General features: G+C 42.6%; 1 protein-coding gene across 2 annotated transcripts; it reads left to right on the top strand.

Moving 5' to 3' along the window:
- Positions 1-829: 829 nt before the first annotated feature.
- LOC110509526 (LIM domain transcription factor LMO4-B) lies at positions 830-26,458 on the top strand. 2 transcript variants are annotated; one of them, XM_036967793.1, is made up of 5 exons: positions 830-864; positions 16,897-17,139; positions 23,855-23,951; positions 24,123-24,281; positions 24,503-26,458. In XM_036967793.1, the coding sequence occupies exons 2-5, from the start codon at positions 16,904-16,906 to the stop codon at positions 24,509-24,511; spliced, it is 501 nt and encodes a 166-aa protein (XP_036823688.1). In that variant the 5' UTR covers positions 830-864; positions 16,897-16,903; the 3' UTR covers positions 24,512-26,458. The 2 variants fall into 2 exon arrangements, with proteins under 2 accessions (XP_036823688.1, XP_021446121.1); XM_021590446.2 differs by lacking the exon at positions 830-864 and adding an exon at positions 1,147-1,516.

The raw sequence follows: 26,458 nt of genomic DNA, 5'->3' as shown, positions 1-26,458 counted from the left end.
CTATTTAAAACAGCCACAAATAGGCCAAAGTTCCTTAAACAGACATCTAACTCTTTGATTACACTGACAGCATCATTGCACAAAATACTATGCAGCAACATCTGGATATCTATGCAACAAAAGTTCAACATTCACCTTCTGCTAACATTTCTGTCAAGACATCTACCCACTAATTTGATAAATCCAATTTATTCACCACACCGAATGCATAGCAACTGCCTCTGCAAAGCAATGCTGCAAGACAAATGCAGAGTTTAATTGGAACTGAATGTAATTCTGGTGTACCAAAATACAATGACACTGTCCGTGTGTTCGAGGCCAAACCCCACAAACCCCCTTGATGTTCAATGGCTGCTGGGGCTGAACCTCAAACGCGTCATAGGAGGAGTGATTTAAATGTGTGTTCCCTGTTGGCTTTGAACTAACATGCTGATCGGACCGGACATGTCGCGTGCGCAAGCGTCGCAAAATAAATTTAGAAATCCATGTCATTCAATTATTGCACCCACATTGCTCCCGCACAAACGAGCGTCTGCATTGCCAAGGGCTTAAATAGAACTCATTCCTATTCCTGAAGCTGATCGCACTGCAAGTCCTGCCTCTCCCAGCTCCTCATTGGTTTATAGAAGCAGGTACCCACGTGCCATCTCCTCATTGGTTATACCCACGTGGGTGATTGAAAGACAAACTGTTGCCGGTTGACGTGGTAATACTATGAAAGATGCCAATCACCATATAGATGCCAATCACCATATGAATTCAAAGATGAAAAAGCCTGAAAGGAGGAGAGATGACTAGAAACGATTCGGTTGGCCGTTTTATGTGTGGATAAATTGTCGGAGTTGAGGTCCTTGTGCATTTCAGGTAAAATAACAACTCAATGTTTATATGTCAGGACAAATTTGCTAGCAACAGCAAGCTAGGTAAATAGGACAAATTAGCTAGCAAGTGCAAGCTAACTATATCAATTGCCATAAATGTTTAATGCTTTTCGACCTGTCCCCAAATTAATATCATTGGTTCAGAGTTTGTTTTAATATTTTAACCTGCGTCTCGTGATCGCGTTTGGTGTAGGGGGACAAAATACATGTAAGCACGATAGCGCACGCGCGCAGCCGGTTTGGGTTCCGTGTAGGGAGTAGCTCCGCCTTCATATCACAAAGCGGTGTATAGCCATGAACAAGAATCACATTCTTTTAACAGAGCTCGACTGGCTGACATGACAATTACTTCATTCACCATATGTAGCCTAATGGTTCACATGCCTATTTGAAATCCATGAAGTCGGCCAACACAGTAAGGAAACAGATTTAGCCTACTTCTGGACTAGTCTGCATGATCTCCAAACGGAATACTAAGCAACTGTTTGAAGTTGTTACATCTTGAGAATAGCAACAGTCGATCATTGCAGCAGTCCACGAATTGGTTGAATTCGCTTACGCCTCGTGTTGTGACACGCGCCACCACCGTGATCATTTCTTCGCCTTGACTTCACATAAACTACCACGACGGAAAGGTGAGCACCGGATGCCATTTATCCACTTTTGTAAAAAAAAATTCCATAGTCCAATATCGTTCAAAGAAGCAGCTTGTGAGGTTCGGACGACTGTTAGACTTGTACATAGTAATAATGCATAATGCATTTAAGGCTATAATTAGAACATGTTGGTCCCGTTTTCTAGCCTATGTCTGACATGTTCGGACAGATTCGTGAGCGTAAGTTATTCGTCCGTGATACATTTCCCTCTTTCCGGTGGTGAAAGTGGAGAACATGACTCACTTGTACCACTCATCGTAGCACACATCTCTTAACGGTTGTTCCATGCTGTTCTTGGGTGGGTGCCTTGATTTGACTGCATCACAGCTGCAAGAGAGCACTTATACAATGGGGAGTTGTGCTCCGTAATGGTAATTAAAAAGGAGACCATTTTTAATGAAGCTGGGATGGGTGTAGTTATGGCCCTTGAGCGCATTATTAAACGAGAAGGATATATTGCTAATCTGCCTTGGTGGGAAGCGCGCCTGACCACTGTTCACTGTAGGCCTGCTATTGGTACTGGTACTATTTATAGTGGCTGTTAATGTTACAGTCATGCTTTTAATTACAAACGACTTCCCCTCGCTTGTGAGCGGATTATTTGTTCATTTAAACTGGGGGGTTGGGTTTTGACAGGTTTTCATTAGTGTAGGTTTACCTAAGGCAGAGGGAGCAATACCTCTCTAAAGAGTGACTGGTCAAATGTGACATTTGAACTGAGCCACTGATATATATGACTTGTTGATGCACATGAATTGAATTTAAACAAGATAAGGCAAACATGCCTTAGCTTACAAAATGCCTGGTGGTCTTATAAAACAGTTAGTACTCACCATATGTTGAGAAAATAAGGTTATATAGGCCTATACTACCTAGGTAAGAAAAGAAGCTTTGCAATATAAGAAGATTAAATGATTGGGAGACGAGCATCAAATTGAACATGGATAACATGACAGCTCCCCACTTCTAAGGAAACCCGTCAATGTATACTGAACAAAAACATAAATGCAATGATTTTGCTGAGTTACAGTTCATAAGGAAATCAGTCAATTTAAATAAATAAATGGGGCCCTAATCTATGGATTTCACATGACTGGGCAGGGACACAGCCATTCCCCAGCCAATCAGAATGGCTTTATTACAGACAGAAATACTCCTCAGTTTCATCAGCTGTCCAGGTGGCTGGTCTAAAACAATCCCGCAGGTGAAGAAGCTGGCTGTGGAGGTCCTGGGCTGGCGTGGTCACATGTGGGATGTACTTGATGTACTGCCAAATTCTCTAAAATTATGTTGGAGGCATTTTATGGTAGAGAAATTAACATTCAATTATCTGGCAACAGCTCTGGTGGACGTTCCTGCAATCAGTATGCCAATTGCATGCTCCCTCAACTTAAGACATTTGTGGCATTGTGTTGTGACAAAACTGTATATTTTAGCGACCTTTTATTGTACAAGGTGCACCTGTGTCATGATCATGCTTTTTAAGCAGCTTCTTGATATGACACACACGTCAGGTGGATGGATTTTCTTAGCAAAGGAGAAATTCTCATTTAACAGGGATGTAAACAGATATGTTCACAACATTTAGAGAAGTAAGCTTTTTGTGCATATGGAACATTGCTGGGATCTTTTATTTCAGCTCATGAAACATGGGACCAACACTTTACATGTTGCATTTATATTTCTGTTCAGTATATTTCTCCCCAAGTGAATAATTCAATGAAGAAGAGCCAAATGCAATTGTGTCTCGGCAAGTGAACTATTATTTGCTCTGTCAACCTGAAACCAGATGCAATCCATCAGTCTGTACTCAGACAGCCACGGTATTGTGTTCCTCCTCATTAGCCTCTGTTTTTAATCAGTCTATTACTAGAGCGGAACAGCGCTGTCTCTTCTCCTCACTAACCTTTTGTTTTGCTTGATAATTCATTTATCATGAAACACTGCAACGGAGACCAAGGTTATTACAAATCAGAGCCCACATACGCTTATTTCTCGATAATGACTCCAGTTTATCAGAGGAAAGAGCGTAAGTAGTCTAGTCAAGGACAGAGTGCCAGGCAGACTCAAACTTTAATCTTAACAAATATAACTCTGTCACCCCCCCCCCCCCCCCCACCCACACGCTTGCGTAGACTTTCCTAACCCCCCTTTCTCATTTTTGTATTTAGAAAGCCAAGATGCTCCTTTGCCTGGAGAAATGCCCTACCTTGTTTTTAGCAAAAGGCTCTGGTTACAGATCGGTATTACGGTGTTCTGCTGGGAGGTGATAAGAAGGAACACTAAGTCCTTGTGCCCTCCAAACTAGGTGGGTGTCTAGTGTGTTCAGTGGGGAGATAAGCTTGTCTAAGTCCCATTTAGGCTAATATACAGTTGAAGTCGGAAGTTTACATACACCTTAGCCAAATACATTTAAACTCAGTTTTTCACAATTCCATGACATTTAATCCTAGTAAAAATCCCTGGTCTTAGGTCAGTTAGGATCACCACTCTATTTTGAGAATGTGAAATGTCAGAATAATAGTAGAGAATTATGTCATGTATTTCAGCTTCTGTTTCTTTCATCACATTCCCAGCGCGTCAGAAGTTTACATACACTGAATTAGTATTTGGTAGCATTGCCTTTAAATTGTTTATCTTGGGTCAAATGTTTCAGGTAGCCTTCCACAAGCTTCCCAGAATAAGTAGGGTGAATTTTGGCCCATTCCACCTGACAGAGCTGGTGTAACTGAGTCAGGATGTAGGCCTCCTTGCTCATACACGTTTTTTCAGTTTTGCCCACATTTTCTACAGGATTGAGGTCAGGGCTTTGTGATTGCCATTCCAATACCTTGACGTTGTTGTCCTTTGTTGTCCCCATTTTGCCACAACTTTGGAAGTATGCTTGGGGTCACTGTCCATTTGGAAGACCCATTTGCGACCAAGCTTTAACTTCCTGACTCTCTTGAGATGTTGCTTCAATATATCCACATAATTATCCTCCCTTATGATGCCATCTATTTTGTGAAGTGCACCAGTCCCTCCTGCAGCAAAGCATGCCCACAACATGATGCTGCCACCCTCGTGCTTCACGGTTGGGATGGTGTTCTTTGGCTTGCAAGCATCCCCTTTTTCCTTCAAACAGAACGATGGTCATTAGGGCCAAACAGTTATATTTTTGTTTCATCAGACCAGAGGACTTTTCTCCATAAAGTACGATCTTTGTCCCCATGTGCAGTTGCAAACCGTAGCCTGGCTTTTTTATGGCTGTTTTGGAGCAGTTGCTTCTTCCTTGCTGAACAGTCTTTCAAGTTATGTCGATATAGGACTCGTTTTACTGTGGATATAGATACTTTTGTACCAGTTTCCTCCAGCATCTTCACAACGTTCTTTGCTGTTGTTCTGAGATTGATTTGCACCTTTTGATCCAAAGTACGTTCATCTCTAGGAGACAGAACGCGTCTCCTTCCTGAGTGGTTTGATGGCTGCGTGGTCCCATGGTGTTTTATACTTGCATACTATTATTTGTACAAATGAACGTGGTAACGTTCAGGCGTTTGGAAATTGCTCCCAAAGATTAATCAGACTGGTGGTCTACAATTTTTTTTTATGAGGTCTTACAAAGAGGCACTGAGTTTGAAGGTAGGCCTTGCTTTACATCCACAGGTACACCTCCAATTGACTCAAATGATGTCAAATAGCCTATCAGAAGCTTCTAAAGCCATGACATTTTCTTGAATTTTCCCAGCTGTTTAAAGTCACAGTCAACTTAGTGAAAACTTCTGACCCACTGGAAATGTGATGCAGTGAAATAATCTGTCTGTATGCAATTGTTGGAATTTGTGGTTGAAAAATGAGTTTTAATTGCTCCAACCTAAGTGTTGCTCTGCATTGAAGTATCTCCCCCTCTGAAGATGATGATGACATCCCTCAGGCTCAGTCTGATTTTTTCTTGTGCTGCAAAAGATTATTAAATGTTTATTTGCGTTGAAGAGATTAGTTTTATATTTTTGTGACGTTATTTTGTCTCTTAGTGTACGGTCGACATTTCTGCAGGTGTGTGCGTCTCTGTGTGATTGCGTTCGCTGTGCAAATACATTCACTGTGCTGCCACAACTTGTTGCAGGTACGTCAAGGAATGCTAAAATGTTTTTATTTTCAGGGCTCCAGACTAACGTTTTCCTGTACTTAACCTTTTTCATTTGATGGCACCAGCCCCGTTTCAGGTTTTTGCTCTCAATAGGCATAAGCTATTTTCTAGTTAATGAGAAGGTTTTTACGAAAGGCTTTGTCCATCTATCAGAAGACAGCGATGCAAATGAGAACTAACGGCTACAGTGGTAGACGTACGTGCATCGCGCACACACCGATGAGACGGGCTGTCCCGTGCCGCTGCTTCTACTGAAAGTTGCAGGAAATACGAATCACTGATCTGTGATAATGGAGCCGGAGGGGATGGCTGCTGTTTTATGGAACTAAAGCAAAAAGTACCAGTGACTCGCTCAATATGGCAGTGGTCAGATGATGCGGATGCTACACTACAGGACTGTTTTGCTAGCACAGACTGGAATATGTTCCAGGATTCATCCAATTGCATTGAGGAGTATACCACCTCAGTCACTGGCTTCGTCAATAAGTGCATCGACAACATCATCCCCACAGTGACCGTACGTACATATCCCAACCAGAAGCCATGGATTACAGGAAACATCCGCACCGAGCTAGGCTAGAGCTGCCGCTTTCAAGGAGTGGGACACAAATCCGTACGCTTATACAGTGGTTGCTCAGCTAAATGTTTTGAGTTTATGCTGCGGGATTTAAAGGTTATTTGTGGTTTAGTACGGTACCATGTACCAATAAAGGTGGAGAAAAAAAAGTCACTGCTTCATTGCTCCAGACCACCGCAAGGGGGAGTTAGAGAACTGATTATGCTTTTGTGTCCCAAGGTGCTAAATGTGTCTACCTGACAATGAATGGGTGATTTAAAAAAAACAAATAGAAACTGATAATTGTGCACGACTTCAAAATTTAATTTCAATGAACTGAATGATGAGGGTGAAGCAGGCAATTATATTCCATGTTGCTCTTAAGTTCTACACTACCGGTCAAAAGTTTTAGAACACCTACTCATTCAAGGGGTTTTCTGTTATTTTTACTATTTTCTACATTGTAGAATAATAGTGAAGACAAACTATGAAATAACACACATGGAATCATGTAGTAACCAAAAAAGTGTTCCAATTTGAGATTTCTCAAATTGTCACCCTTTGCATAGATGACAGCTTTGCACACTCTTGGCATTTTCAGCTTCACCTGGAATTATTTTCCAACAGTCTTGAAGGAGTTCCCACATATGCTGAGCAATTGTTGGCTTCTTTTCCTTCACTCTGCGGTCTGACTCATCCCAAACCATCTCGGTTTGGTTGAGGTCAGGGGATTGTGGATGCCAGGTCATCTGATGCAGCACTCCATCACTCTCCTTCTTGGTAAAATAGCCCTTACACAACCTGGAGGTGTGTTGGGTTATTGTCCTATTGAAAAACCTGATAGTCCCACTTATCCCAAACCAGATGGGATGGCGTATCGCTGCAGAATCCTGTGGTAGCCTTGCTGGTTAAGTGTGCCTTGAATTCTAAATAAATCAGACAGTGTAGCCAGCAAAGCACCCCCACACCAGAACACCACCTCCATGCTTTATGGTGGGAAATAAACATGCGGAGATCATGAGTTCACCCACACCGCGTCTCAAAGACACAGCGGTGGAACCAAAAATCTCGAATTTGGACTCAGACCAGACCAGAATCAGACCAAAGGACAAATTTCCACCGGTCTAACGTCCATTGCTCGTGTTTCTTGGCCTAAGCAAGTATCTTCTTCGTAGTGGTTTCTTTGCAGCAATTTGACCATGAAGGCCTGCCTGACTCACGCAGTCTCCTCTGAACAGTTGATGTTGATGTCTATTACTTGAACTCTGAAGCAATTATTTGGCCTGTAACTCTAATGAACTTATCTTCTGCAGCAGAGGTAACTCTGGGTCTTTCATTCCTGTGGCTGTCCTTATGAGAGCCAGTTGTTTCATAGCGCTTGAAGGTTTTTGCGAATGTACTTGAAGAAACCTGACATTTTTTATATTGACCGACCATGTCTTAAAGTAATGATGGACTGTTGTTTCTCTTTGCGTATTTGAGCTGTTCTTGCCATAATATGTATGTGGTCATTTTTCCAAATAGGGCTATCTTCTGTATACCACCCCTACCTTGTCACAACAAACTAATTGGCTCAAATGCCTTAAGAAGGAAAGAAATTCCACAAATTAAATTAACAAGGCACACCTGTTAATTGAAATGCATTCCAGGTGACTACCTCATGAAGCTGGTTGAGAGAATGCCAAGTGTGCAAAGCTGTCAAGGCAAAGGGTGGCTATTTGAAGCATGTCATAAACAAATCAAACTATGTTTTTAACACTTTCTTTGGTTACCATGTGATTTCATAGTGTTAATGTCAATTTGTTTTACAATATAGAAAGAGTACAAATAAAAACACTTGAATTAGTAGGTTTTCAAAAACGGTAGTGTGTGTTGACTGAATAATAAGCAAGTGATGTCTGCTAAATAATCAAGTTGACATGTTGCGGTTCTTCTGATGAAGGTGCATATGGGCCTATTTATATTATGAATTCGGAGGGCAAAAGTTAAAGCATTAGACCTCTCACTAAAGGTGTCAGTCTTACAAAAGTTATACTTAGATCTGAACTGGTTTTACAGCTCTCGCTCATCTTCAACCATTTAAAGGGCCTAATTGTCTCACTCCGTGTTCAAAAATGGCTTTTCCCCTTGATTTAGGTTACAACCGCTCACTTTTGGTTATTTGAAAATGAAATCATCTCCAAAATATCATTTTTTTAAAACAAGGACTTGAAAAATTAGATTGAACTCTGTAAATAAGGTTTCCAGTCCGAGAATACGAATGGTAAATGACTAATATACTAATTCAATACCTTGAAATACAAAATAAGCCAAGCCATCCATCCATTTTGAGCTCCCGAGTGGCGCAGCGGCCTAAGGCACTGCATCTCATTGCAAGGGGCATCACTAGAGTCCCTGGTTCAAATCCAGGCTGTATCACATCCGGCCATGATTGGGAGTCCCATACGGCGGCACACTTGGCTTAGCGTCATCTGGGTTTTGCCGGGGTAGGCCGTCATTGTAAATAAGAATTTGTTGTAAATAAGTAATTTTTCCAACAATTGTTTAGATATTATTTCACTTATATTATCACAATTCCAGTGGGTCAGAAGTTTAAGTTGACTGTGCCTTTAACTTTTTTGGGAGAAGGGGCAGTATTTTCACGACCAGATGAAAAGCGTGTCCAAAGTAAACGGCCTGCTACTCAGACCCAGAAGCTACGATATGCATCATTAGTAGATTTGGATAGAAAACACGCTGAAGTTTCTAAAACTGTTTGAATCTCCCCCCCCCCCCCCCCCCAAAAAAAAACTATTTTCAATGAGATTCCATTGGGAATCCAGATTTCTAATCGACTTTCCTGGAGTTCCTATCGCTTCCACTAGATGTCAAGAGTATTTAGAAATTGGTTGAGGTTTTTCCTTTGAGAAATAAAGAAGTAACACGGTTCAGAATGAGGCTCGAGGGAAGTGTGCTCTTTGTTAGAGGTGCGTGACCTGAAATCACTCTCCACTTTGGTTTCCTCCGGTATTGAACGCAGTATATCCCGTCTTCAATTTGATAGATTATTTACATAAAAAAATACCTAAAGTTGTATTACAAAAGTATTTTGAAATGTTTGGACAATGCTTACAGTTAACTTTTGATATATTTTGTAGTCAAAGGACATTTTGGTAATATATTGACGGAATTAAATCGAACAAAAGGACCATGTGTGATGTTTATGGGACATATTGGAGTGCCAACAGAAGAAGCTCGTCAAAGGTAAGGCATGAATTATATTTTTAATTCTGCGTTTTGTGTCGCGCCTGCAGGTTTGAGATATGCTTTTCTCTCTTTGTTTACTGGGGTGCTATCCTCAGATAATAGCATCGTTTGCTTTCGCAGTAAAGCATTTTTGAAATCTGACACGTTGGCTGGATTCACAACAAGTGTAGCTTTAATTTGGTATATTGAATGTGTGATTTCATCAAAGTTTAATTTTTATAGTAATTTATTTGAATTTGGCGCTCTGCATTTTCACTGGATGTTGGCCAGGTGGGATGCTACCTTCCCACATATCCCAGAGACATTAAACAGCTTGGAAAATTCCAGAAAATGATGTCATGGCTTTAGAAGCTTCTGATAGGCTAATTGACATCATTTGAGTCAATTGGAGGTGTATCTGTGTATTTCAAGGCCTACCTTAAACTCAGTGCCTCTTTGCTTGACATCAATTCCCATACCGCCCTAACAGATCCACAGATGACGCAATCTGAATCGCACTCCACACTGCCCGTTCCCACCTGGACAAAAGAAAGAAACACCAATGTGAGACTGCTATTAATTCGCTAACTCTGTTTTTTTGTCGCACTGCTTTGCTTGATCTTGGCCAGGTTGCAGTTGTAAATGAAACTTGTTCTCAACTGGCCTACCTGGTTAAATAAAGGTGTCATAAAAAAATAAATGGCTCAGCGTTCAACACCATAGTGCCCTCAAAGCTCATCACTTAGCTAAGGTGTCTGGGACTAGACACCACCGTCTGCAACTGGATCCTGGACTTCCTGACGGGCCGCCCCCAGATGGTAAGGATGGGTAACAACACATTTGCCACGCTGATCCTCAGACCCCTCAGGGGTGCGTGCTTAGTCCCCTCCTGTACTCCCTGTTTACCCACGTCCGAGTGGCCAAGCACGACTCCAACACCATTAAGTTTGACGACACAACAGTGCTAGGCCTGGTCACTGACAATGATGAGACGGCCTACAGAGGGTAGTGCATATGGCCCAGTACGTCACTGGGGCCAAGCTTCCTGCCATCCAGGACCTATATACTAGGCGGTGTAGGAGGAAGGCCCAAAAAATTGTCAAAGACTCCAGTCACTCAAGTCATAGACTGTTCTCTCTGCTACCGCACGGCAAACGGTACCAGAGTGCCAAGTCTTAGGTCTAAATAGCTCCTTAATTCTATCCACAAGCCATAAGACCGTTGAACAATTAATGAAATGGCCACCCAGACTATTTACACCCCCCCACCCTTTAATTTTTTTTTTTACACTGCTGCTACTCGATGTTTATTATGTATAGTTACTTTACCCCTACCTACATGTAGAAATTACCTCGACTTACCTATACCCCCACACATTGACTTGGTACCAGTACCCCCTGTATATAGCCTCATTTTTATTTTTTGTATTTCTTTCTTCGTAAATATTTTCTTATTTCTTAAACTGCATTGTTGGTTAAGGGCTTATAAGTAAGCATTTCACAGTAAGGTCTACACCTTTTTGTTTTTGGTGCCTGTGACACACAATTTTACCTGCTGTATTCTGTTCGTCTTCATTATAAACTTGGGCAAATGTAATACATTTTCTATTGATTTCAATACATTTAATTGACTTCCTACCTAGTTCAATATGACTCAATGATGCCTAGTGCGCTCGCAATGGCCGATGCGCAGCTCCATATTTCAAAAACGTATTTGATATGTCAATACAGTATGAAACTGCACTGCGGAAGGGAGGACACTATCATTACAGGATTAATGCACTTTACTGTTTGACCAAATCATGGTCTTCTCCGCCTAAAAATATGTAATGTTTTGATTGGAGGTGACCAGGTGGAATGTACAGCTCGCACCAGTGTGACCAATTAAAAATGTAACTCCCACAGCCAAGTCAAAAGGTCGCAAAATACAACTGTGGTCGAAGCATGGAGCCCTGACTTGTGCACTCATTTGAGACTCACACGTAGCTGCACTGCAGCAGTTCTTTGGAGGCTTCAGTATGAAGACGAAGTCAAGCTTACAGGGAAATAATCATTCATTTAAGGGCAGCCTGTTAGCCCCTTCGGTTGAACATTGTCTGCCGTGTCTTCTCGATACATGGTATGATCTGTTTGGAGTCAAGCGAGACTAGTTGTATAGGCACATTTCCAGCTGCCCAGAAATAAACTGAGGCATAGGACTTGTTAACTTGTACTTCAGGAAATGTTTGCATACTGTATAGGAACTCTACCCCAGGGGTTTTCAAACATTTGCTCTGGGAACCTCAGCCATTCCATATATACTACATGATCAAAAGTATGTGGACATCTGATCGTTGAACATCTCATTCCAAAATCATGGTCATTAATATGGAGTTGGTCCCCCTTTGCTGCTATAACAGCCTCTACTCTTCTGGGAAGGCTTTCCACTTGGTGTTGGAACATTGCTGCGGGGTTGGGCACTGATGTTGGGCGATTAGGCAGGACTTGCAATTGGTATTCCAATTCTCTCCAAAGGTGTTCGATGGTGTTGAGGTCCGGACTCTTTGCAGGCCAGTCAAGTTCTTCCACACCAATCTCGATAGACCTTGCTTTGTGCACTGGGGCATTGTCATGCTGAAACAGGAAAGGGCCTTGCCCAAACTGTTGCCATAAAGTTGGAAGCACAATTGTCTAGAATGTCATTATGGTGTAGCGTTAAGATTTCCCTTCACTGGAACTAAGGGGCCTAGCCCGAACCATGAAAAATAGCCCCACACCATTATTCCTCCTCCACCAACCTTTACAGTTGGCACTATGCATTGGGGCAGGTAGCGTCTTCCTGTCATCCAAACCCAGATTAGTCTGTTGGACTGCCAGATGGTGAAGCGTGATTCATCACTCTAGAGAAAGCGTTTCCACTGCTCGAGTCCAATGGCGGGGAGCTTTAAACCACTCCAGCCGACACTTGGCATTGTGCATGGTCATCTTAGGCTTGTGTGCGGCTGCTCGGCCATGGAAACCATTACATGAAGAGCCTGATGAACAGTTATTTTGCTTACTTTGCTTCCAGAAGCAGTTTGGAACTTGGTAGTGAGTGTTGTAACTGAGGACTGTACTCGGCAGTCCAGAGTTTGTGTATTTAACCTATTCCAGAGCTAGCACACACAGCATTTTAGCAAACCCTTTTCCTAATCTTTGCCTTTTTCTCCTAACCTGCTACGTTCATTTTCCTAACCTACAAAAAAGTATTTCCGGTAGTGATGCACCGATATGAGATTTTTGACCGATACCGATATCCAATATTTTCCTTGCCAAAATATACAATAACGATATTATAAAAAAATGTAGCGCCCTTTTAAGCATTCTAGTACAGTTAAATAGTTAGACCGCTGCGTCCATGTGTGTTAAGGCACTGCATCTCCGTACAAAAGGCGTCACTACAGTCTCTGGTTCGAATCCAGGCTGTATCACTTCCGGCTGTGATTGGGAGTCCCATAGGGCGGCACACAATTGGCCCAGCGTTGTCCTGGTTTGGCCGGGGTATGTGTCATTGTAAATAAGAACTTGTTCTTAACTGACTTCCCTAGTTAAATAAAGGTGTTACACACACACACTGACCAAAATGCTATTTTGTTGGCATTTACGTATGTCCCCATGACCAGTAAAACATAATCAAAACTTATTTCTTTCACTTACTTGCTGTGTTCAGTCTTTTCATTCTCAACAAGGATTTCTCATACTATGGAATGCCGTTTGGGTCTTTGTGTCAAATAACACTATTTGACATGACAAATACGCTTGTTGACCAATCAGGACCTGATTGACTGCACGTGACAATTTAACGCTTTCATACATTTCTACGTAGTTATTACACAGTGTAATCAATATCACTCATATTTCATATGTCACAACGATTAATTGATACCAATGCCATGATGCTGGTAAAGTTGTCTCGTGCACCTACAGTGCTGGTAATAAAAAAAGTAAAAAAAGGGCGCTCATGGATGCAAACAATGTTCTTCCCCAAAAACATATCAAAACTACTTCTGTTTTAGTAGCTATAGTTAGCTAGCTAACTATATAGCAAGGTGTCAACAAAAATAACCCTAATTTATAAGACCATTCTTATTTGATTAATGGTGGTCCGACCCATCTATGTGAAGCTAGCCACAATAGTGAACTTTGCGGTTAGCCTTCAAAATAAAAGTATGTCATTGACAGTGATGCAAATTAATACATAGTAGAATTATGCCATAATTGAATAGATCATGCTAAATGAGATTGGAATGTTATATAAAATCAACAAAAGACCATTTATTTATTTGACATCTGAAATCACACTGGTTGTATTATACTTTAGAATTGCATTGAGGGCCTTACCTGTGGATAATTACAGCCTTACCTGTGGATCAATGACATGACGCCAGAGAACATTAGCATCGTAGCTATTATTGCGGACTCTGAAACAACTGAATTGAGCCACATTTATTGTCAACCTTTGTGTATTGAACATAGTCTAACTCTGAGGAGGACATTGGGAAAAAATATATTGGGTATTGAGTAGACTGATAGCCCATTTCATTGATCCCCAATCCTTAGGTAAAGCTGTACAGTGCAATATGAATGTCAAGACACACAATAGGCTCTTCACAGTTGTGTTCTGTGGGTGTCACCGACTAGACTGATACCCCATTTCATTGCTTCACGTTCCAACTTTGTTTAACATGATCTAGTCTAAATATGGCATGATTCCACCAATTGTAACCTTCTGCATCACTTTCAAAGAGGTACTTTTTATTTTGAAGGCAAACTGCAAATTCCACAATTGTGCCTAATCCTTATTGTGGCTAGCTTCACACACAGTCCGGTCCGGTCAAGCCTCACCTGCCAGCTAGCTGGCTGCTTACAACGCTAGCTTTGGGCAACAGGGTTAAGTAGCTGCCTAGCTATTTATTTTCATTAACTGAAGTTCAATTTCAATAGGTGAACAACAAGTGGCTACCTAGCTAAATCTTACTCACAAGGATTCCTAAATCATTGCTAAGAATTACGAAAATGCAGTTTACTGGTCATTGTTTTCAGTCTGGTTGTATTAGTGCTAGCTAGGTACCCCAGAAGTTGCGGTCAGTAATCAAGCATTTGTTCAACGCGGTAGTGTAAACGCATCGTTTGTGGCCGGTGTTTGCTTGTTTGCAGACTTATTGTACAGCTTTGACAGTGCTACTGATAGTAGTGGTGGCGCTTGGCGTGCACGTGCAAATTTAGAACACACAAGATTCTAGAATAGAACTGTTATTTTCCATGTCAAATTAAAAGCTTATTTCATGTGTAAAATAGTGTTATTTGACCTATCTTTTTTTGACACTCAAAGACTCAAACGGCGTTCCATAGTATGTTGTGAAGCTAACTCCGATAGGGCAATGTGTACCGGTGCTCGACCAGTCGGCGAAAGCCAACATCACCCACGACAGAACGGTTGATTGTCAAGGACAATGAATTCCATTATCTTGGCGTTTAATGGATTTCACCTTTTGAGTTGTCTCTCTGAAATGTTCTTGCTCTTTCAAATGACTGCTCGACCCACACAGCAGACATTGTGGGCTAGGTTAGGAATGCTGTGTTGCACTTGTAGCGCAAAATGTTATTTGGCATCATTACATCAAGAACCCACATTATATACAGTTGAAGTCAGAAGTTTACGCACACTTTTAGGTTGGAGTCATTAAAACTCATTTTGCAACCACTCCACACATTTCTTGTTAACAAACTATAGTTTTGACAAGTTTGTTAGGACATCTACTTCGTGCATGACACAAGTCATTTTTCCAACAATTGTTTTGATTATATTATTTCACTTAACTCACAATCACAATTCCAGTGGGTCAGAAGTTTACATACACAAAGTTGACTGTGCCTTCAAACTCCGTGCCTCTCTGCTTGACATCATGGGAAAATCGAAATAAATCAGCCAAGACCTCAGAAAATAAATTGTAGACCTCCACAAGCCTGGTTCGTCCTTGGGAGCAATTTCCAAGCGCCTGACGGTACCACGTTCATATGTACAAACAATACTATGCAATGGGACTACGCAGCCGTCATACCGCTCAGGAAGGAGACGCGTTCTGTCTCCTAGAGATGAACGTACTTTGGTGTGAAAAATGCAAATCAATCCCAGAACAACGTCAAAGGACCTTGTGAAGATGCTGGAGGAAACCGTTACAAAAGTATCTATATCCCACAGTAAAACGAGTCCTATATCGACATAACCTGAAAGGCTGCTCAATAAGGAAGAAGCCGCTGCCCCCAAAACTGCCATATAAAAGCCAGACTACAGTTTGCAACTGCACATGGGGACAAAGATGCGAGAAATTGCCAAGAAACTGAAGATCTCGTACCACGCTGCGTACAACTCCCTTCACAGAACAGCGCAAACTGTCTCTAACCAGAATAGAAAGAAGAGTGGGAGGTGTCTAGAAGTGCATTAGTGTCTAGTTTGAGAAACCGACGCCTCAAGTCCTCAACTGGCAGCTTCATTACATAGTACCCACAAAACATCGGTCTCAACGTGAACAGGCGACCCCGGGATGCTAGCCTTCTACGCAGAGTTGCAAAGAAATAGCCATATCTCAGACTGGCCAATAAAAATAAAATATTAAGATGGGCAAATGAACAGACACTGGAAAGATACATTTTTACTATTTTCTACATTGTAACCCTAGTGAAAACCTTTTTGAAAAACCAACCCCTCTGTCGACTATAGTCTACACAGCTCCACTCTGCAATGCAACCCAACCACATTTATTCAGTAAGCAGCACTCTGCAACATCAAAGACTTCTCCTCTGGGACTTATTTTGAAGTGTCAATGAAGAGGTCTGTTTGTGTGGAGGTTGTCGTGGGACAACTGCTTTCTAGGATGCCAGTCAGTTCAAAGGCGCATGTTTTTTCAGGGAACTGCCCCCGCCCCCCATATTCCTTAAATAATTAGGCCTAAGCTCTTTGCCTGGGAGACCCTGAACCACCCGAATGGTTACGGTGCCAATACTCACATTTGGAAATCAGAGGCCTCTTTCCTGTCTGAGGCTTCTCTCTCCTAGCCACACACGTTCCAGGTGTGTGTAATGTATGGCACGGATTTATTTAGGAAGACCCTGATAACAGGGATGATTGAGTGGCAGCTCTTGTGAACGCTCCCAAGGAAGCTACATTTCCTGAATGTTCTGGTGGTTTACGGAATAGAGTCTCCTTCACATGGTAGAAGCATCAACCAAATACTCATAGTTGAAATAAAGATTCACGATGGGTTTATGTTAGTGGTCGTATTTTTGCCTTGACTGTTAATGACAGGTGTTTTGTAGGCTTAAACGTCTGTCCATATTAAGCTCAAATTTTGTGCTGCAGAATAGACACACTTCTCCATTCACCCACCCTTGTTGTTATCAATCTTATCTCCCCCTCCGGTCTTCTCTCCAGGCCAGCCATGGTGAACAGCCGGGTGGAGGCATCAGCCGTGGCGGTGACAGGCGGCAGCTCGTCAGGCAGGTCCTGCGCAGGCTGCGGCGGGCGCATCGCTGACCGCTTCCTACTCTTCTCCATGGAGCGCTACTGGCACACGCGCTGCCTCAAGTGCTCCTGCTGCCACGCCCAGCTGGGTGAGATCGGCACCACCTGCTACAGCAAAGGGGGCATGATCCTCTGCAAGAACGACTACATCAGGTGAGCGTCAGGGGAGGCAGCATTCAAATCAGAAAGGACTGGGGTGGACGCAACACGGTAATAGCTTAACCTCCGGTAGGCCAGGTGTAGTGTCTGCCTCTGTTTTGGTCATGTAGTTAAAGGAAAGATTTGATTGCAATCAACCATACTAGGGTGACATAGATATGGGGAAAGCAGAATTCCGTGTGAGAAATTATTTGAATGTTATACAGCAGTCTGCAATGGCTTTAGTTTGTAGGTTAACAGTCTCAGATGTTTTAGCTATCGTCCACCATTTTTGACATGGAAAATGGAAATTAAAAGTGCCACAGAAATCCACTTTCCACAACTGATCACGTGTGATGAGTCTTAATGTTTGTCCAAACAAGCACAGACAGCTTTGAAACAGGTGGAAGAATGGAGGAATTTGTCTGCGCACACATAAAGGCACCAGGTGTTGGTGTGTGAATCCAAACGGGCATGGCAGGATTAGAGCGACTGGAGGGTGTTACGGAAGGGGTATAGGCACACACCAGGGTTGTGTGTGGGGCCGGTGAAGCAATGGCTTTTTAACAGCAACTCTCTAACCTCTCAAGACATGACCAACTGTCTCACTACTTTTTAGGCATTTGATGACAAACCCTTAAGGAGTTGCGTAAGGTGAGAGGAAACTGGGAATAGACTACACATTAGCCAATTCCATCACCACTGCATTGCTCCTACTCGGTTTGACTTAATTTCTTGCCCAATCGTGTGTATGTGTGTGTGTGTTGCATACACTGAAACTTATGTACTTTTCAATACCACAACATGGAAAACGGTTTGTACTAGAATTGTAACTAATTAGAAAAATACATTTCCTGAATAAAATGTGATGTGCATGCTAGCTTGTGAAGGATCCATTGATTGATAGGATAGCCTGATCATGTGAAAGTTGTTTTTCTGCAAATTCATATAGGCTTAATTGGCAAAGGATTATTTTAAATAGCCACCATTTTATATTACTGTGGTTCTAATTCAAATCAAATCCAATTTTATTAGTCACATGGGCAGAATACAACAGGTACAACATTACACCTTACAGTGAAATGCCTACTTATGAGCCCCTAACCGACAATGCAGTTTAAAAAATGATGGATAAGAATAAGAGATGAAAGTAACAAGTAATTAAAGAGGAGCAGTAGAAAATAACAATATATACGGGGGGGTGCCTGTACAGAGTCAATGTGGAGGAGCACCGGTTAGTTGAGGTAGTATGTACATGTAGGTAGAGTTAATTGAAGTGACTATGCATAGATGACAACAGAGTGGCAGTGGTGAGGGGAGTGGCCATGTGAATTATCTGGGTAGCCATTTGACTAGAAGTTCAGGAGTCTTCTGGCTTGGGGGTAGAAGCCTCTTGGACCTTGACTTGGCGCTCTGGTACCGCTTGTCATGTGGTAGCAGAGAGAACAGTCTATGGCTAGGGTGGCTGGAGTTTTGGACCATTTTCAGGACCTTCCTCTGACACCGTCTGGTATAGAGGTCCTGGATGGCAGGAAGCTTGTTCCCAGTGATGTACTGGGCCATGCGTACTACCCTCTGTTGTGCCTTGCGGTTGGAGGCCGAGCAGTTGCCATACCAGGCAGTAATGCAACCATGCTCTCAATGTTGCAGCTGTAGAATGTTTTGAGATATCTGAAGACCCATGCCAAATCTTTTCAGTCTCCTGAGGGGGAATAGGTTTTGTTGTGCCTCCTTCACGGCTGTCTTGGTGTGCTTGGACCAAGTCAGTTTGTTGGGGATGTGGACACCAAGGAACTTGAAGCTCTCAACCTGCTCTACTGCAGCCCTATCGATGAGAATGGGGGTGTGCTCGGTCCTATTTTTTCCTGTAGTCCACATTTTTCATAACAATTGGAAATCAGTATTTTTGGGCGCCGATTATTATTATTTTTTTTTCACCTTTATTTAATCTTTATTTAACTAGGCAAGTCGGTTAAGAACACATTCTTATTTTCAATGATGGCCTAGGAACGGTGGGTTAACTGCCTCGTTCAGTGGCAGAAAGACAGATTTTCACCTTGTCAGCTCGGGGGATTCAATCTTGCAACCTTATAGTTAACTATTCCAACGCAATAACGACCTGCCTCTCTCTCATTGCACTCCACAAGGAGACTGCCTGTTACGCAAATGCAGTAAGCCAAAGTAAGTTGCTAGCTAGCATTAAACTTATCTTATAAAAAAACAATCAATCATAATCACTAGTTAACTACACATGGTTGATGATATTACTAGATATTATCTAGCGTGTCCTGTGTTGGATAAAATCTGACTGAGCGGTGGTAGGCAGAAGCAGGTGCGTAAACATTCATTCAAACAGCACTTTTGTGCGTTTTGCCAGCAGCTCTTCATTGTGCGTCAAGCATTGCGCTGTTTATGACTTCCAACCTATCAACTCCCGAGATGAGGCTGGTGTAACCGAAGTGAAATGGCTGGGTAGTTAGCATGTGCTAATAGCGTTTCAAACTTCACTCGCTCTGAGCCTTGGGGTGGTTGTTTCCCTTGCTCTGCATGGGTAACGCTGCTTCGATGTGGTGGCTGTTGTCGTTGTGTTGCTGGTTCGAGCCCAGGGAGGAGCGAGGAGAGGGACGGAAGCAATACTGTTACACTGGCAATACTAAAGTGCCTATAAGAACATCCAATAGTCAAAAGTTAATAAAATACAAATTGTATAGAGGGAAATAGTCCTATAATAACTACAACCTAAAACGTCTTACCTGGGAATATTGAAGACTCATGTTAAAAGGAACCACCAGCTTTCATATGTTCACATGTTCTGAGCAAGGAACTGAAACGTTAGCTTTCTTACATGGCACATATTTTACATAGAACATATTGCACTTTTACTTTCTTCTCCAACACTTTGTTTTTGCATTATTTAAACCAAATTGAACATGTTTCATTATCTACTTGAGGCTAAATTGATTTTATTGATGTATTATATTAAGTTAAAATAAGTGTTAATTCAGTATTGTTGTAATTGTCATTTAATACAAATAAATAAATAAAAACAATCGTCCGATTTAATCGGTATCAGCTTTTTTGGTCCTCCAATAATCGGTATCGGCGTTTAAAAAATCACAATTGTCTACCAACTTGTGTAGCCGTTTGCGATGCTAATGATAGGCTAACCATCTTTAGGTAGATGAAATGGCTTTCACAAATGCCTTCTCAATTGAGGCTACTTTGTAGTTATGCCTACTTGGCAGAATTTGCATCAATCCAGTGGCCATTTTGTTTTGCAAACTCCATCACATGTGGTTTAAGCATTGTTGTGGACTTAGAACATCCAATTTTTATTTTTTTATACAATCCACTTCATTTTGATAATGAAAAATCTGTTTTTTTTTGTTTTTTTTTGCTGTGGTATCGTTTTGGTATTGAGTATCATGATACTAAACCTGGTATTGGTATCAAAGTCCAAATTCTGGTGTGTGTGTGCGCACCCACGCGTCAGAGGCTGGCTGATCTAACACAGACAAGGGATTGTGTGGGTCCTGTGTTGGCACTGCCCACGCACTAGCGTTCTCCAGGGCAAACATTGGGGGAGATCCGGAGCAGTCTGAAAACCCACGGCCCAAGAGCGCCCGCACGGAGGGAGGCCTCCTGGATAGTGCAGAGACACTGGGCACTTTGTACATTTGTCCAGTAATAGTTCAGAGGATTTAAAGCCACTCCCAGTGGAATTAATAAAGCACTTATACTTCACTACTACACTGAACAAAAATATAAACGCAATGTGTTGGTCCCATTTTTCATGAGCTGAAATAAAATATACCAGACATTCTCCATATGCACAAAACGTGTAATTTGTGCACAAATGTGTTTACATTCCTGTCAGTGAGCATTTCTTCTTTCCCAAGATAATCCATCCACCTGACAGGTGTGGCATATCAAGAAGCTGATTAAACAGCATGATCATTACACAGGTGCACCTTGTGCTGGGGACAATAGAAGGCAACTTGAAAATGTGCAGTTCTGTCACACAACATAATGCCACAGATGTCTCAAGTTTTGAGGGAGCATGCAATTGGCATACTGACTGCAGGAATGTCCACCAGAGCTGTTGCCAGAGAATTTAATGTTTCTTTCTCTACCATAAGCAGCCTCCAACATCGTTTTAGAGAATTTGGCAGTACGTCCAACCGGCCTCACAACCGCAGATCACGTGTAACCACGCCAGCCCAAGACCTCCACATCCGGCTTCTTCACCTGCGGGATCGTCTTAGACCAGCCACCAGGACATCTGATTAAACTGAGGAGTATATCTGTCTATAATAAAGCCTTTCTGATTGGCTGGGCCTGGAGCCGCAGTGGGTGGATCTGCCCATTCATGTGAAATCCATAGATTACGGCCTAATTTATTTATTTCAATTGACTGATTTCCTCATATGAACTGTAACTTAGTTATATTGTTACATTTATTTTTGTTCAGTATATGTGATATACAAAGTATGTATGGTTGCGAAATGCAATGTACAATGTATTGCTTCAATTTCACCTTGACGCCTGTGCCAATAACTCCTCATTGCAACCATCAGAGAATGATTGGGATTTGCATAAGTGTTTTTGCCACCAAAATATGTTAATTAGCCATATGGATCGTCACCATTTAATATTAAAAAGTATCTTTTTTTTCTGCACTGCTGCTTAACGATTGTCACACGTAGTGCACACTCGTGGACAGGACCTTGTGTCCATGCACGCTCAAGGTCCATCCTCAAACATTTGTAACGCATACCGGTATGCAATTCGCAGCATATCAAATATGTATAATACAGTTGGTGGGTCCTCATTGCCAAGTGACCCGGTGCCAATGAGGTCCGATAAAGGGAGAGGGAGCTTTAATTAGGGAGAACAGGGTTCTTCTCGGGCACTTGCTTATTAATTTACTGTTTGGATTAAGATCAATAGGGCAAGGGAGAGAGTATAGAGGGGGAGCCAAAACCGGTATGGTAGGCGTCACAAGGAAGAGGGTGTAATGAAAGCAGGAAAGAGGCTTCCTATTAAGACTGAATGGTTTAACTGTTTACACGCTAGGGGCACTGAGAGATGGTCCAATTGGCTCTGGGGAGTCTGTACTAAATGTGGTGTGAAGGTTTCTTGTAAGTCGCATGTAAATTCCGCAAAAAAAGAAACGTCCTCTCACTGTCAACTGCGTTTATTTTCAGCAAACTTAACATGTGTAAATATTTGTATGAACGTAAGATTCAACAACTGAGACATAAACTGAACAAGTTCCACAGACATGTGACTAACCGAAATAGAATGTGACCCAGAACAAGGGGGGGGGGGGAGGGGGGGGTCAAAAGTAACAGTCAGTATCTGGTGTGGCCACCAGCTGCATTAAGTACTGCGGTGCATCTCCTCATGGACTGCACCAGATTTCCCAGTTCTTGCTGTGACATGTTACCCCCACTTCCACCAAGGCACCTGCAAGTTCCCGGACATTTCTGGGGGGAATGGCCCTAGCCCTCACCCTCCGATCCAACAGGTCCCAGATATCCTCAATGGGATTGAGATCCGGGCTCTTTGCTGGCCATGGTAGAACACTGACATTCCTGTTTTGCAGGAAATCACGCACAGAACAACCAGTATGGCCGGTGACATTGTCATGCTGGAGGGTCAACGTCAGGATGAGCCTGCAGGAAGAGTACCACATGAGGGAGGAGGATGTCTTTCCTGTAACGCACAGCGTTGAGATTGCCTGCAATGACAACAAGTGCAGTCCGATGATGCTGTGACACACCGCCTCAGACCATGACGGACCCTCCACCTCCAAATCGATCCCGCTCAGAATACAGGCCTTGGTGTAACGCTCATTCCTTTGACGATAAACGTGAATCCGTCCATCACCCCTGGTGAGACAAACCCACGACTCGTCAGTGAAGAGCACTTTTTGTCAGTCCTGTTTGGTCCAGCGACGGTGGGTTTGGACGCTGTTCGTCCTGTCTACCTGTAGCGCTGTCTTAGGTACAGTACGGACATTGCAATTTATTGCCCTGGCCACATCTGCAGTCCTCATGCCTCCTTGCAGCATGTCTAAGACACGTTCACCCACATTTTTTTTTTGTTGCTGAGTTTACTTACTTGGTCACGCTCCAAGGAGAAGGCTAAGTGTTTGACAGGCGCAAGGCAATATGTAGTTCACCAAAAATAGTCCTATAGCGGATCACATTGTTTTTATACACCTCACACCAAACCGACATTATCACTGGCACCTACAAAAGATATTCACTGACTCGTGAAGAAAAATCCTTCATCCGGGTTCCTCACCAGTATCAGCTGAAACCTATTTCCGGGCTCTCCCAGTAACCTGCCATGGACTTTATCTACGGCTCAACCCCCCCCCCCCCCACCTGGAATCTGTATTCTCCGGCTGAGCACCACAAGACCTGAGTCGCAGCACCACCACCGGCACTATTTCCATGCTGCATCCCTCCCATTTAGTCCTTCTGGACACCTGCTTTATTCATGACTTCAACCACTGCTCTGAGAACTATTTAGAATTAATTGCTTGAGTTGGTTCTAGTTAGGATTGGGAAAAGGTAAGCTGAATAGAATCAGCTGTTGAAGGCCGAGAGTGGTACTGAACCACAGCATCATTGTCGTTGACCAAGTCGCCTCATATTCCCAATCTGTTGAAGGGTAAGTGGTTGTAGTTGTCTGACAGTTTGTTTGGGTTGACCCGCAGGCTGTTCGGGCACAGCGGGGCATGCAGCGCCTGTGGCCAGTCCATCCCTGCCAGTGAGATGGTGATGCGGGCACAGGGCAACGTGTACCACCTCAAGGTAAGACTAACTTCAGCCTGAAAGTAAAGCCCGACCCCAACAGATCTGCAAAAGCTAAATATTTAAGGGCCCTTAGACACAGCAATTTGACCCAAGCTTCTGTTGCTCATTCTTAAACTGTTTCATTAAACAACTCCTTCCTCCATTTTTCCTTTGTCCCTCCCTCTGCAGTGTTTCACCTGTGCCACCTGTAGGAACCGGCTGGTGCCGGGCGACCGCTTCCACTACGTTAATGGCACCATCTTCTGTGAGCACGACAGGCCAGGGGGCGCTCTACTCCGCAGTCACCTGACCCCACTGCAGGGGAACGGCATGATGCCTGACCAGAAGGTACGGGGATGTGCTCCTGACCGTATTTTGATAGAACTACACAGATTGTGGTTGATTGTCCCTTATGTGTTGAGAATCCATTTGGTTTAATGAAATAATTAGCTGTTTTGGTAATATTTTTTGAAGGTGGTGTTGGAACTGTGGTTGTCTTCCTATCGTTGTTCTTGCGGTCTTTGCGTAATCAATGCTTATCATTAATCACCTCTTTCTCCTGATCTCAGGTGTGCTGAAGGATGGATGACAAAGCAACGTGTGCCTTTTCCCCCACCTCCTGCTCTTCCTCCTCCATCTTTAAGTTTGTCCTACACCAGCCATCCCTTCGTTCAGATATTCCAGAATCCATTCTCCGGATACTGCTGCCAGTGTCCAGTGGCTTTCTAAACAACACGTCATTCCCAACAAAATCATATTTCTTCTGTTCATAGAGAATCATGTTCTCAACCTTCAAGGGGAAGATGCTGAGGAGGGAAAGACTATTGATGAGGATGATTTATACTGTCAAGCCAAGCCAGTGTCCATTTCTGGTAAAGCCAATGGTGACTGAATTGTAATGCCCTGAGAGGAGGACTATGGCATTTCCAGTGATGGGCCATAAATTTCCTTAGCCAGCACAAAACACTACGCGGAGAGAGAAGTCCTGGACTAATACGGAAACACGTATAAACTGGTTCTGGTCAGGGGCTGCTTCAACCAAGCTACAGTATACTGACTCTTGAAACAGGAAGAGCACATTCAAACAAGACAGGCCACACGAATACACATATGCAACACTTTCTGAGCTCAGATTCACTAGACCCTTTCATCTGTTGCGAGAAACAGGAAATACTGTGGTTGCAATGCTGCCGTAGCTGTGGTTCACCCAACTGGTGACTGGCCGAACAAGTAAAGATCAAATACACCTGCCTGGATGTCTCATTTACATGAAAAAAAATATTCTCTGTGTACAAAATTTAAGAAAGTCTGTAGAATATTAATCAAAACACAACTTTTAGTCCCATGATTCTTTTGTACTACAAGTGGTTGCCTTTTTTGTAGATTTTCTTTGATATTTAGTTTTCAGTTAAATGGTTTCTGGGGTTAGGAAATGTACTCATGTTTATGGGAACATAGAAATTATGCATTTTGTAATTGTTTTAAAATATGTTTTATTCCGGTGACAATTGTAATTCCAACATGACTTCGCAGCAGTGCTCCATATGTCCTAAATGTATTCTCATATGTGTGGTGGTGGAAGAGAAGGTCCAAGTTGAACTGGTCCACATTTAACTTCGGTAATGTTGAGTATGGCTCACTGTAGCAGTTTTCGAAAAGGAAAAATAAGTGTTTCTTATTGGAGAAGTCCAGGTAGTCCCTACCTGGTTCAGGCTGTTTTCTTCAGTTTGGTACCTAATGAACACAATCCAGGTTGAGGAAATAGGGGAGTGGCATGGGGATGGAAAGAAGTATAAACTGTAGATATTTTTTTCTAGTGTTGTATTGTGTGCTCTATGGTTGAATTGTGTCATTGTGTGGCCTTTGTTTCAAGCAAAGGCCCATTTTCAAATGCTGTAAAACATTTCAAAATAACTACTCATAATATCGCGAGTCACTTGTGTCACATCACACGAGTGAGTGATTGGATAATATTTACGTGCCGCAGGATGAGGGAGAGTGGCGTGCATGTGTGTAGCGAGGTGTGACACATATCCCTTTCACACTGAAACGTAGCTTCGGTAATGCTCCAGGGCTTGGACAAACATGGCTGATTTTCCAAGGCTTGATCCGGGGCCAGTACAGAAGATATGTAGGTGGTATGAGATAAAGGCTTGGGTCGGAGTCTAATTAAAAAGGGAGAGACCCCTTTCCTGTGGGTGTTTTAGAGGAGCAGTCCAGCTGTTGACTTTACAGCAATGCAACAACAAACGGAAGAAATAAACCTTTTCCTTCACCGTTCTACTAAACTCTATAATTGTATAACTGTTCTGTTTCTTTACAATGTCTGAATGACATTTCCACTTATTTGCTGAGTTTTGAACTTGGTAGTTGGCGTAGAGGGCTCTATACTCATAGTACTGGATGGCATTTTGCAGTAGTTTTTTTGGCACGCAAACACCCCTCCGATCTTATTTAGTTAGCTAATTAAATTCCATCTTTTTGTAGGTACCTTTTGCCTAGAAATCACACGGTGTTCTCTGCCA

Source organism: Oncorhynchus mykiss, chromosome Y (genome assembly GCF_013265735.2).
Source record: "Oncorhynchus mykiss isolate Arlee chromosome Y, USDA_OmykA_1.1, whole genome shotgun sequence".
NCBI classification, from domain to species: domain Eukaryota; kingdom Metazoa; phylum Chordata; class Actinopteri; order Salmoniformes; family Salmonidae; genus Oncorhynchus; species Oncorhynchus mykiss.
This window is presented reverse-complemented; position numbering and strand designations above follow the sequence as displayed.

Bases quoted from the DNA above. Each gene is read 5' to 3' on its own strand.
- LOC110509526 (XM_036967793.1), top strand. From the start codon at position 16,904: ATGGTGAACAGCCGGGTGGAGGCATCAGCCGTGGCGGTGACAGGCGGC. The intron at 17,140-23,854 runs GTGAGCGTCAGG...GTTGACCCGCAG, and splicing joins TGCAAGAACGACTACATCAG to GCTGTTCGGGCACAGCGGGG. The intron at 23,952-24,122 runs GTAAGACTAACT...CTCCCTCTGCAG, and splicing joins GCAACGTGTACCACCTCAAG to TGTTTCACCTGTGCCACCTG.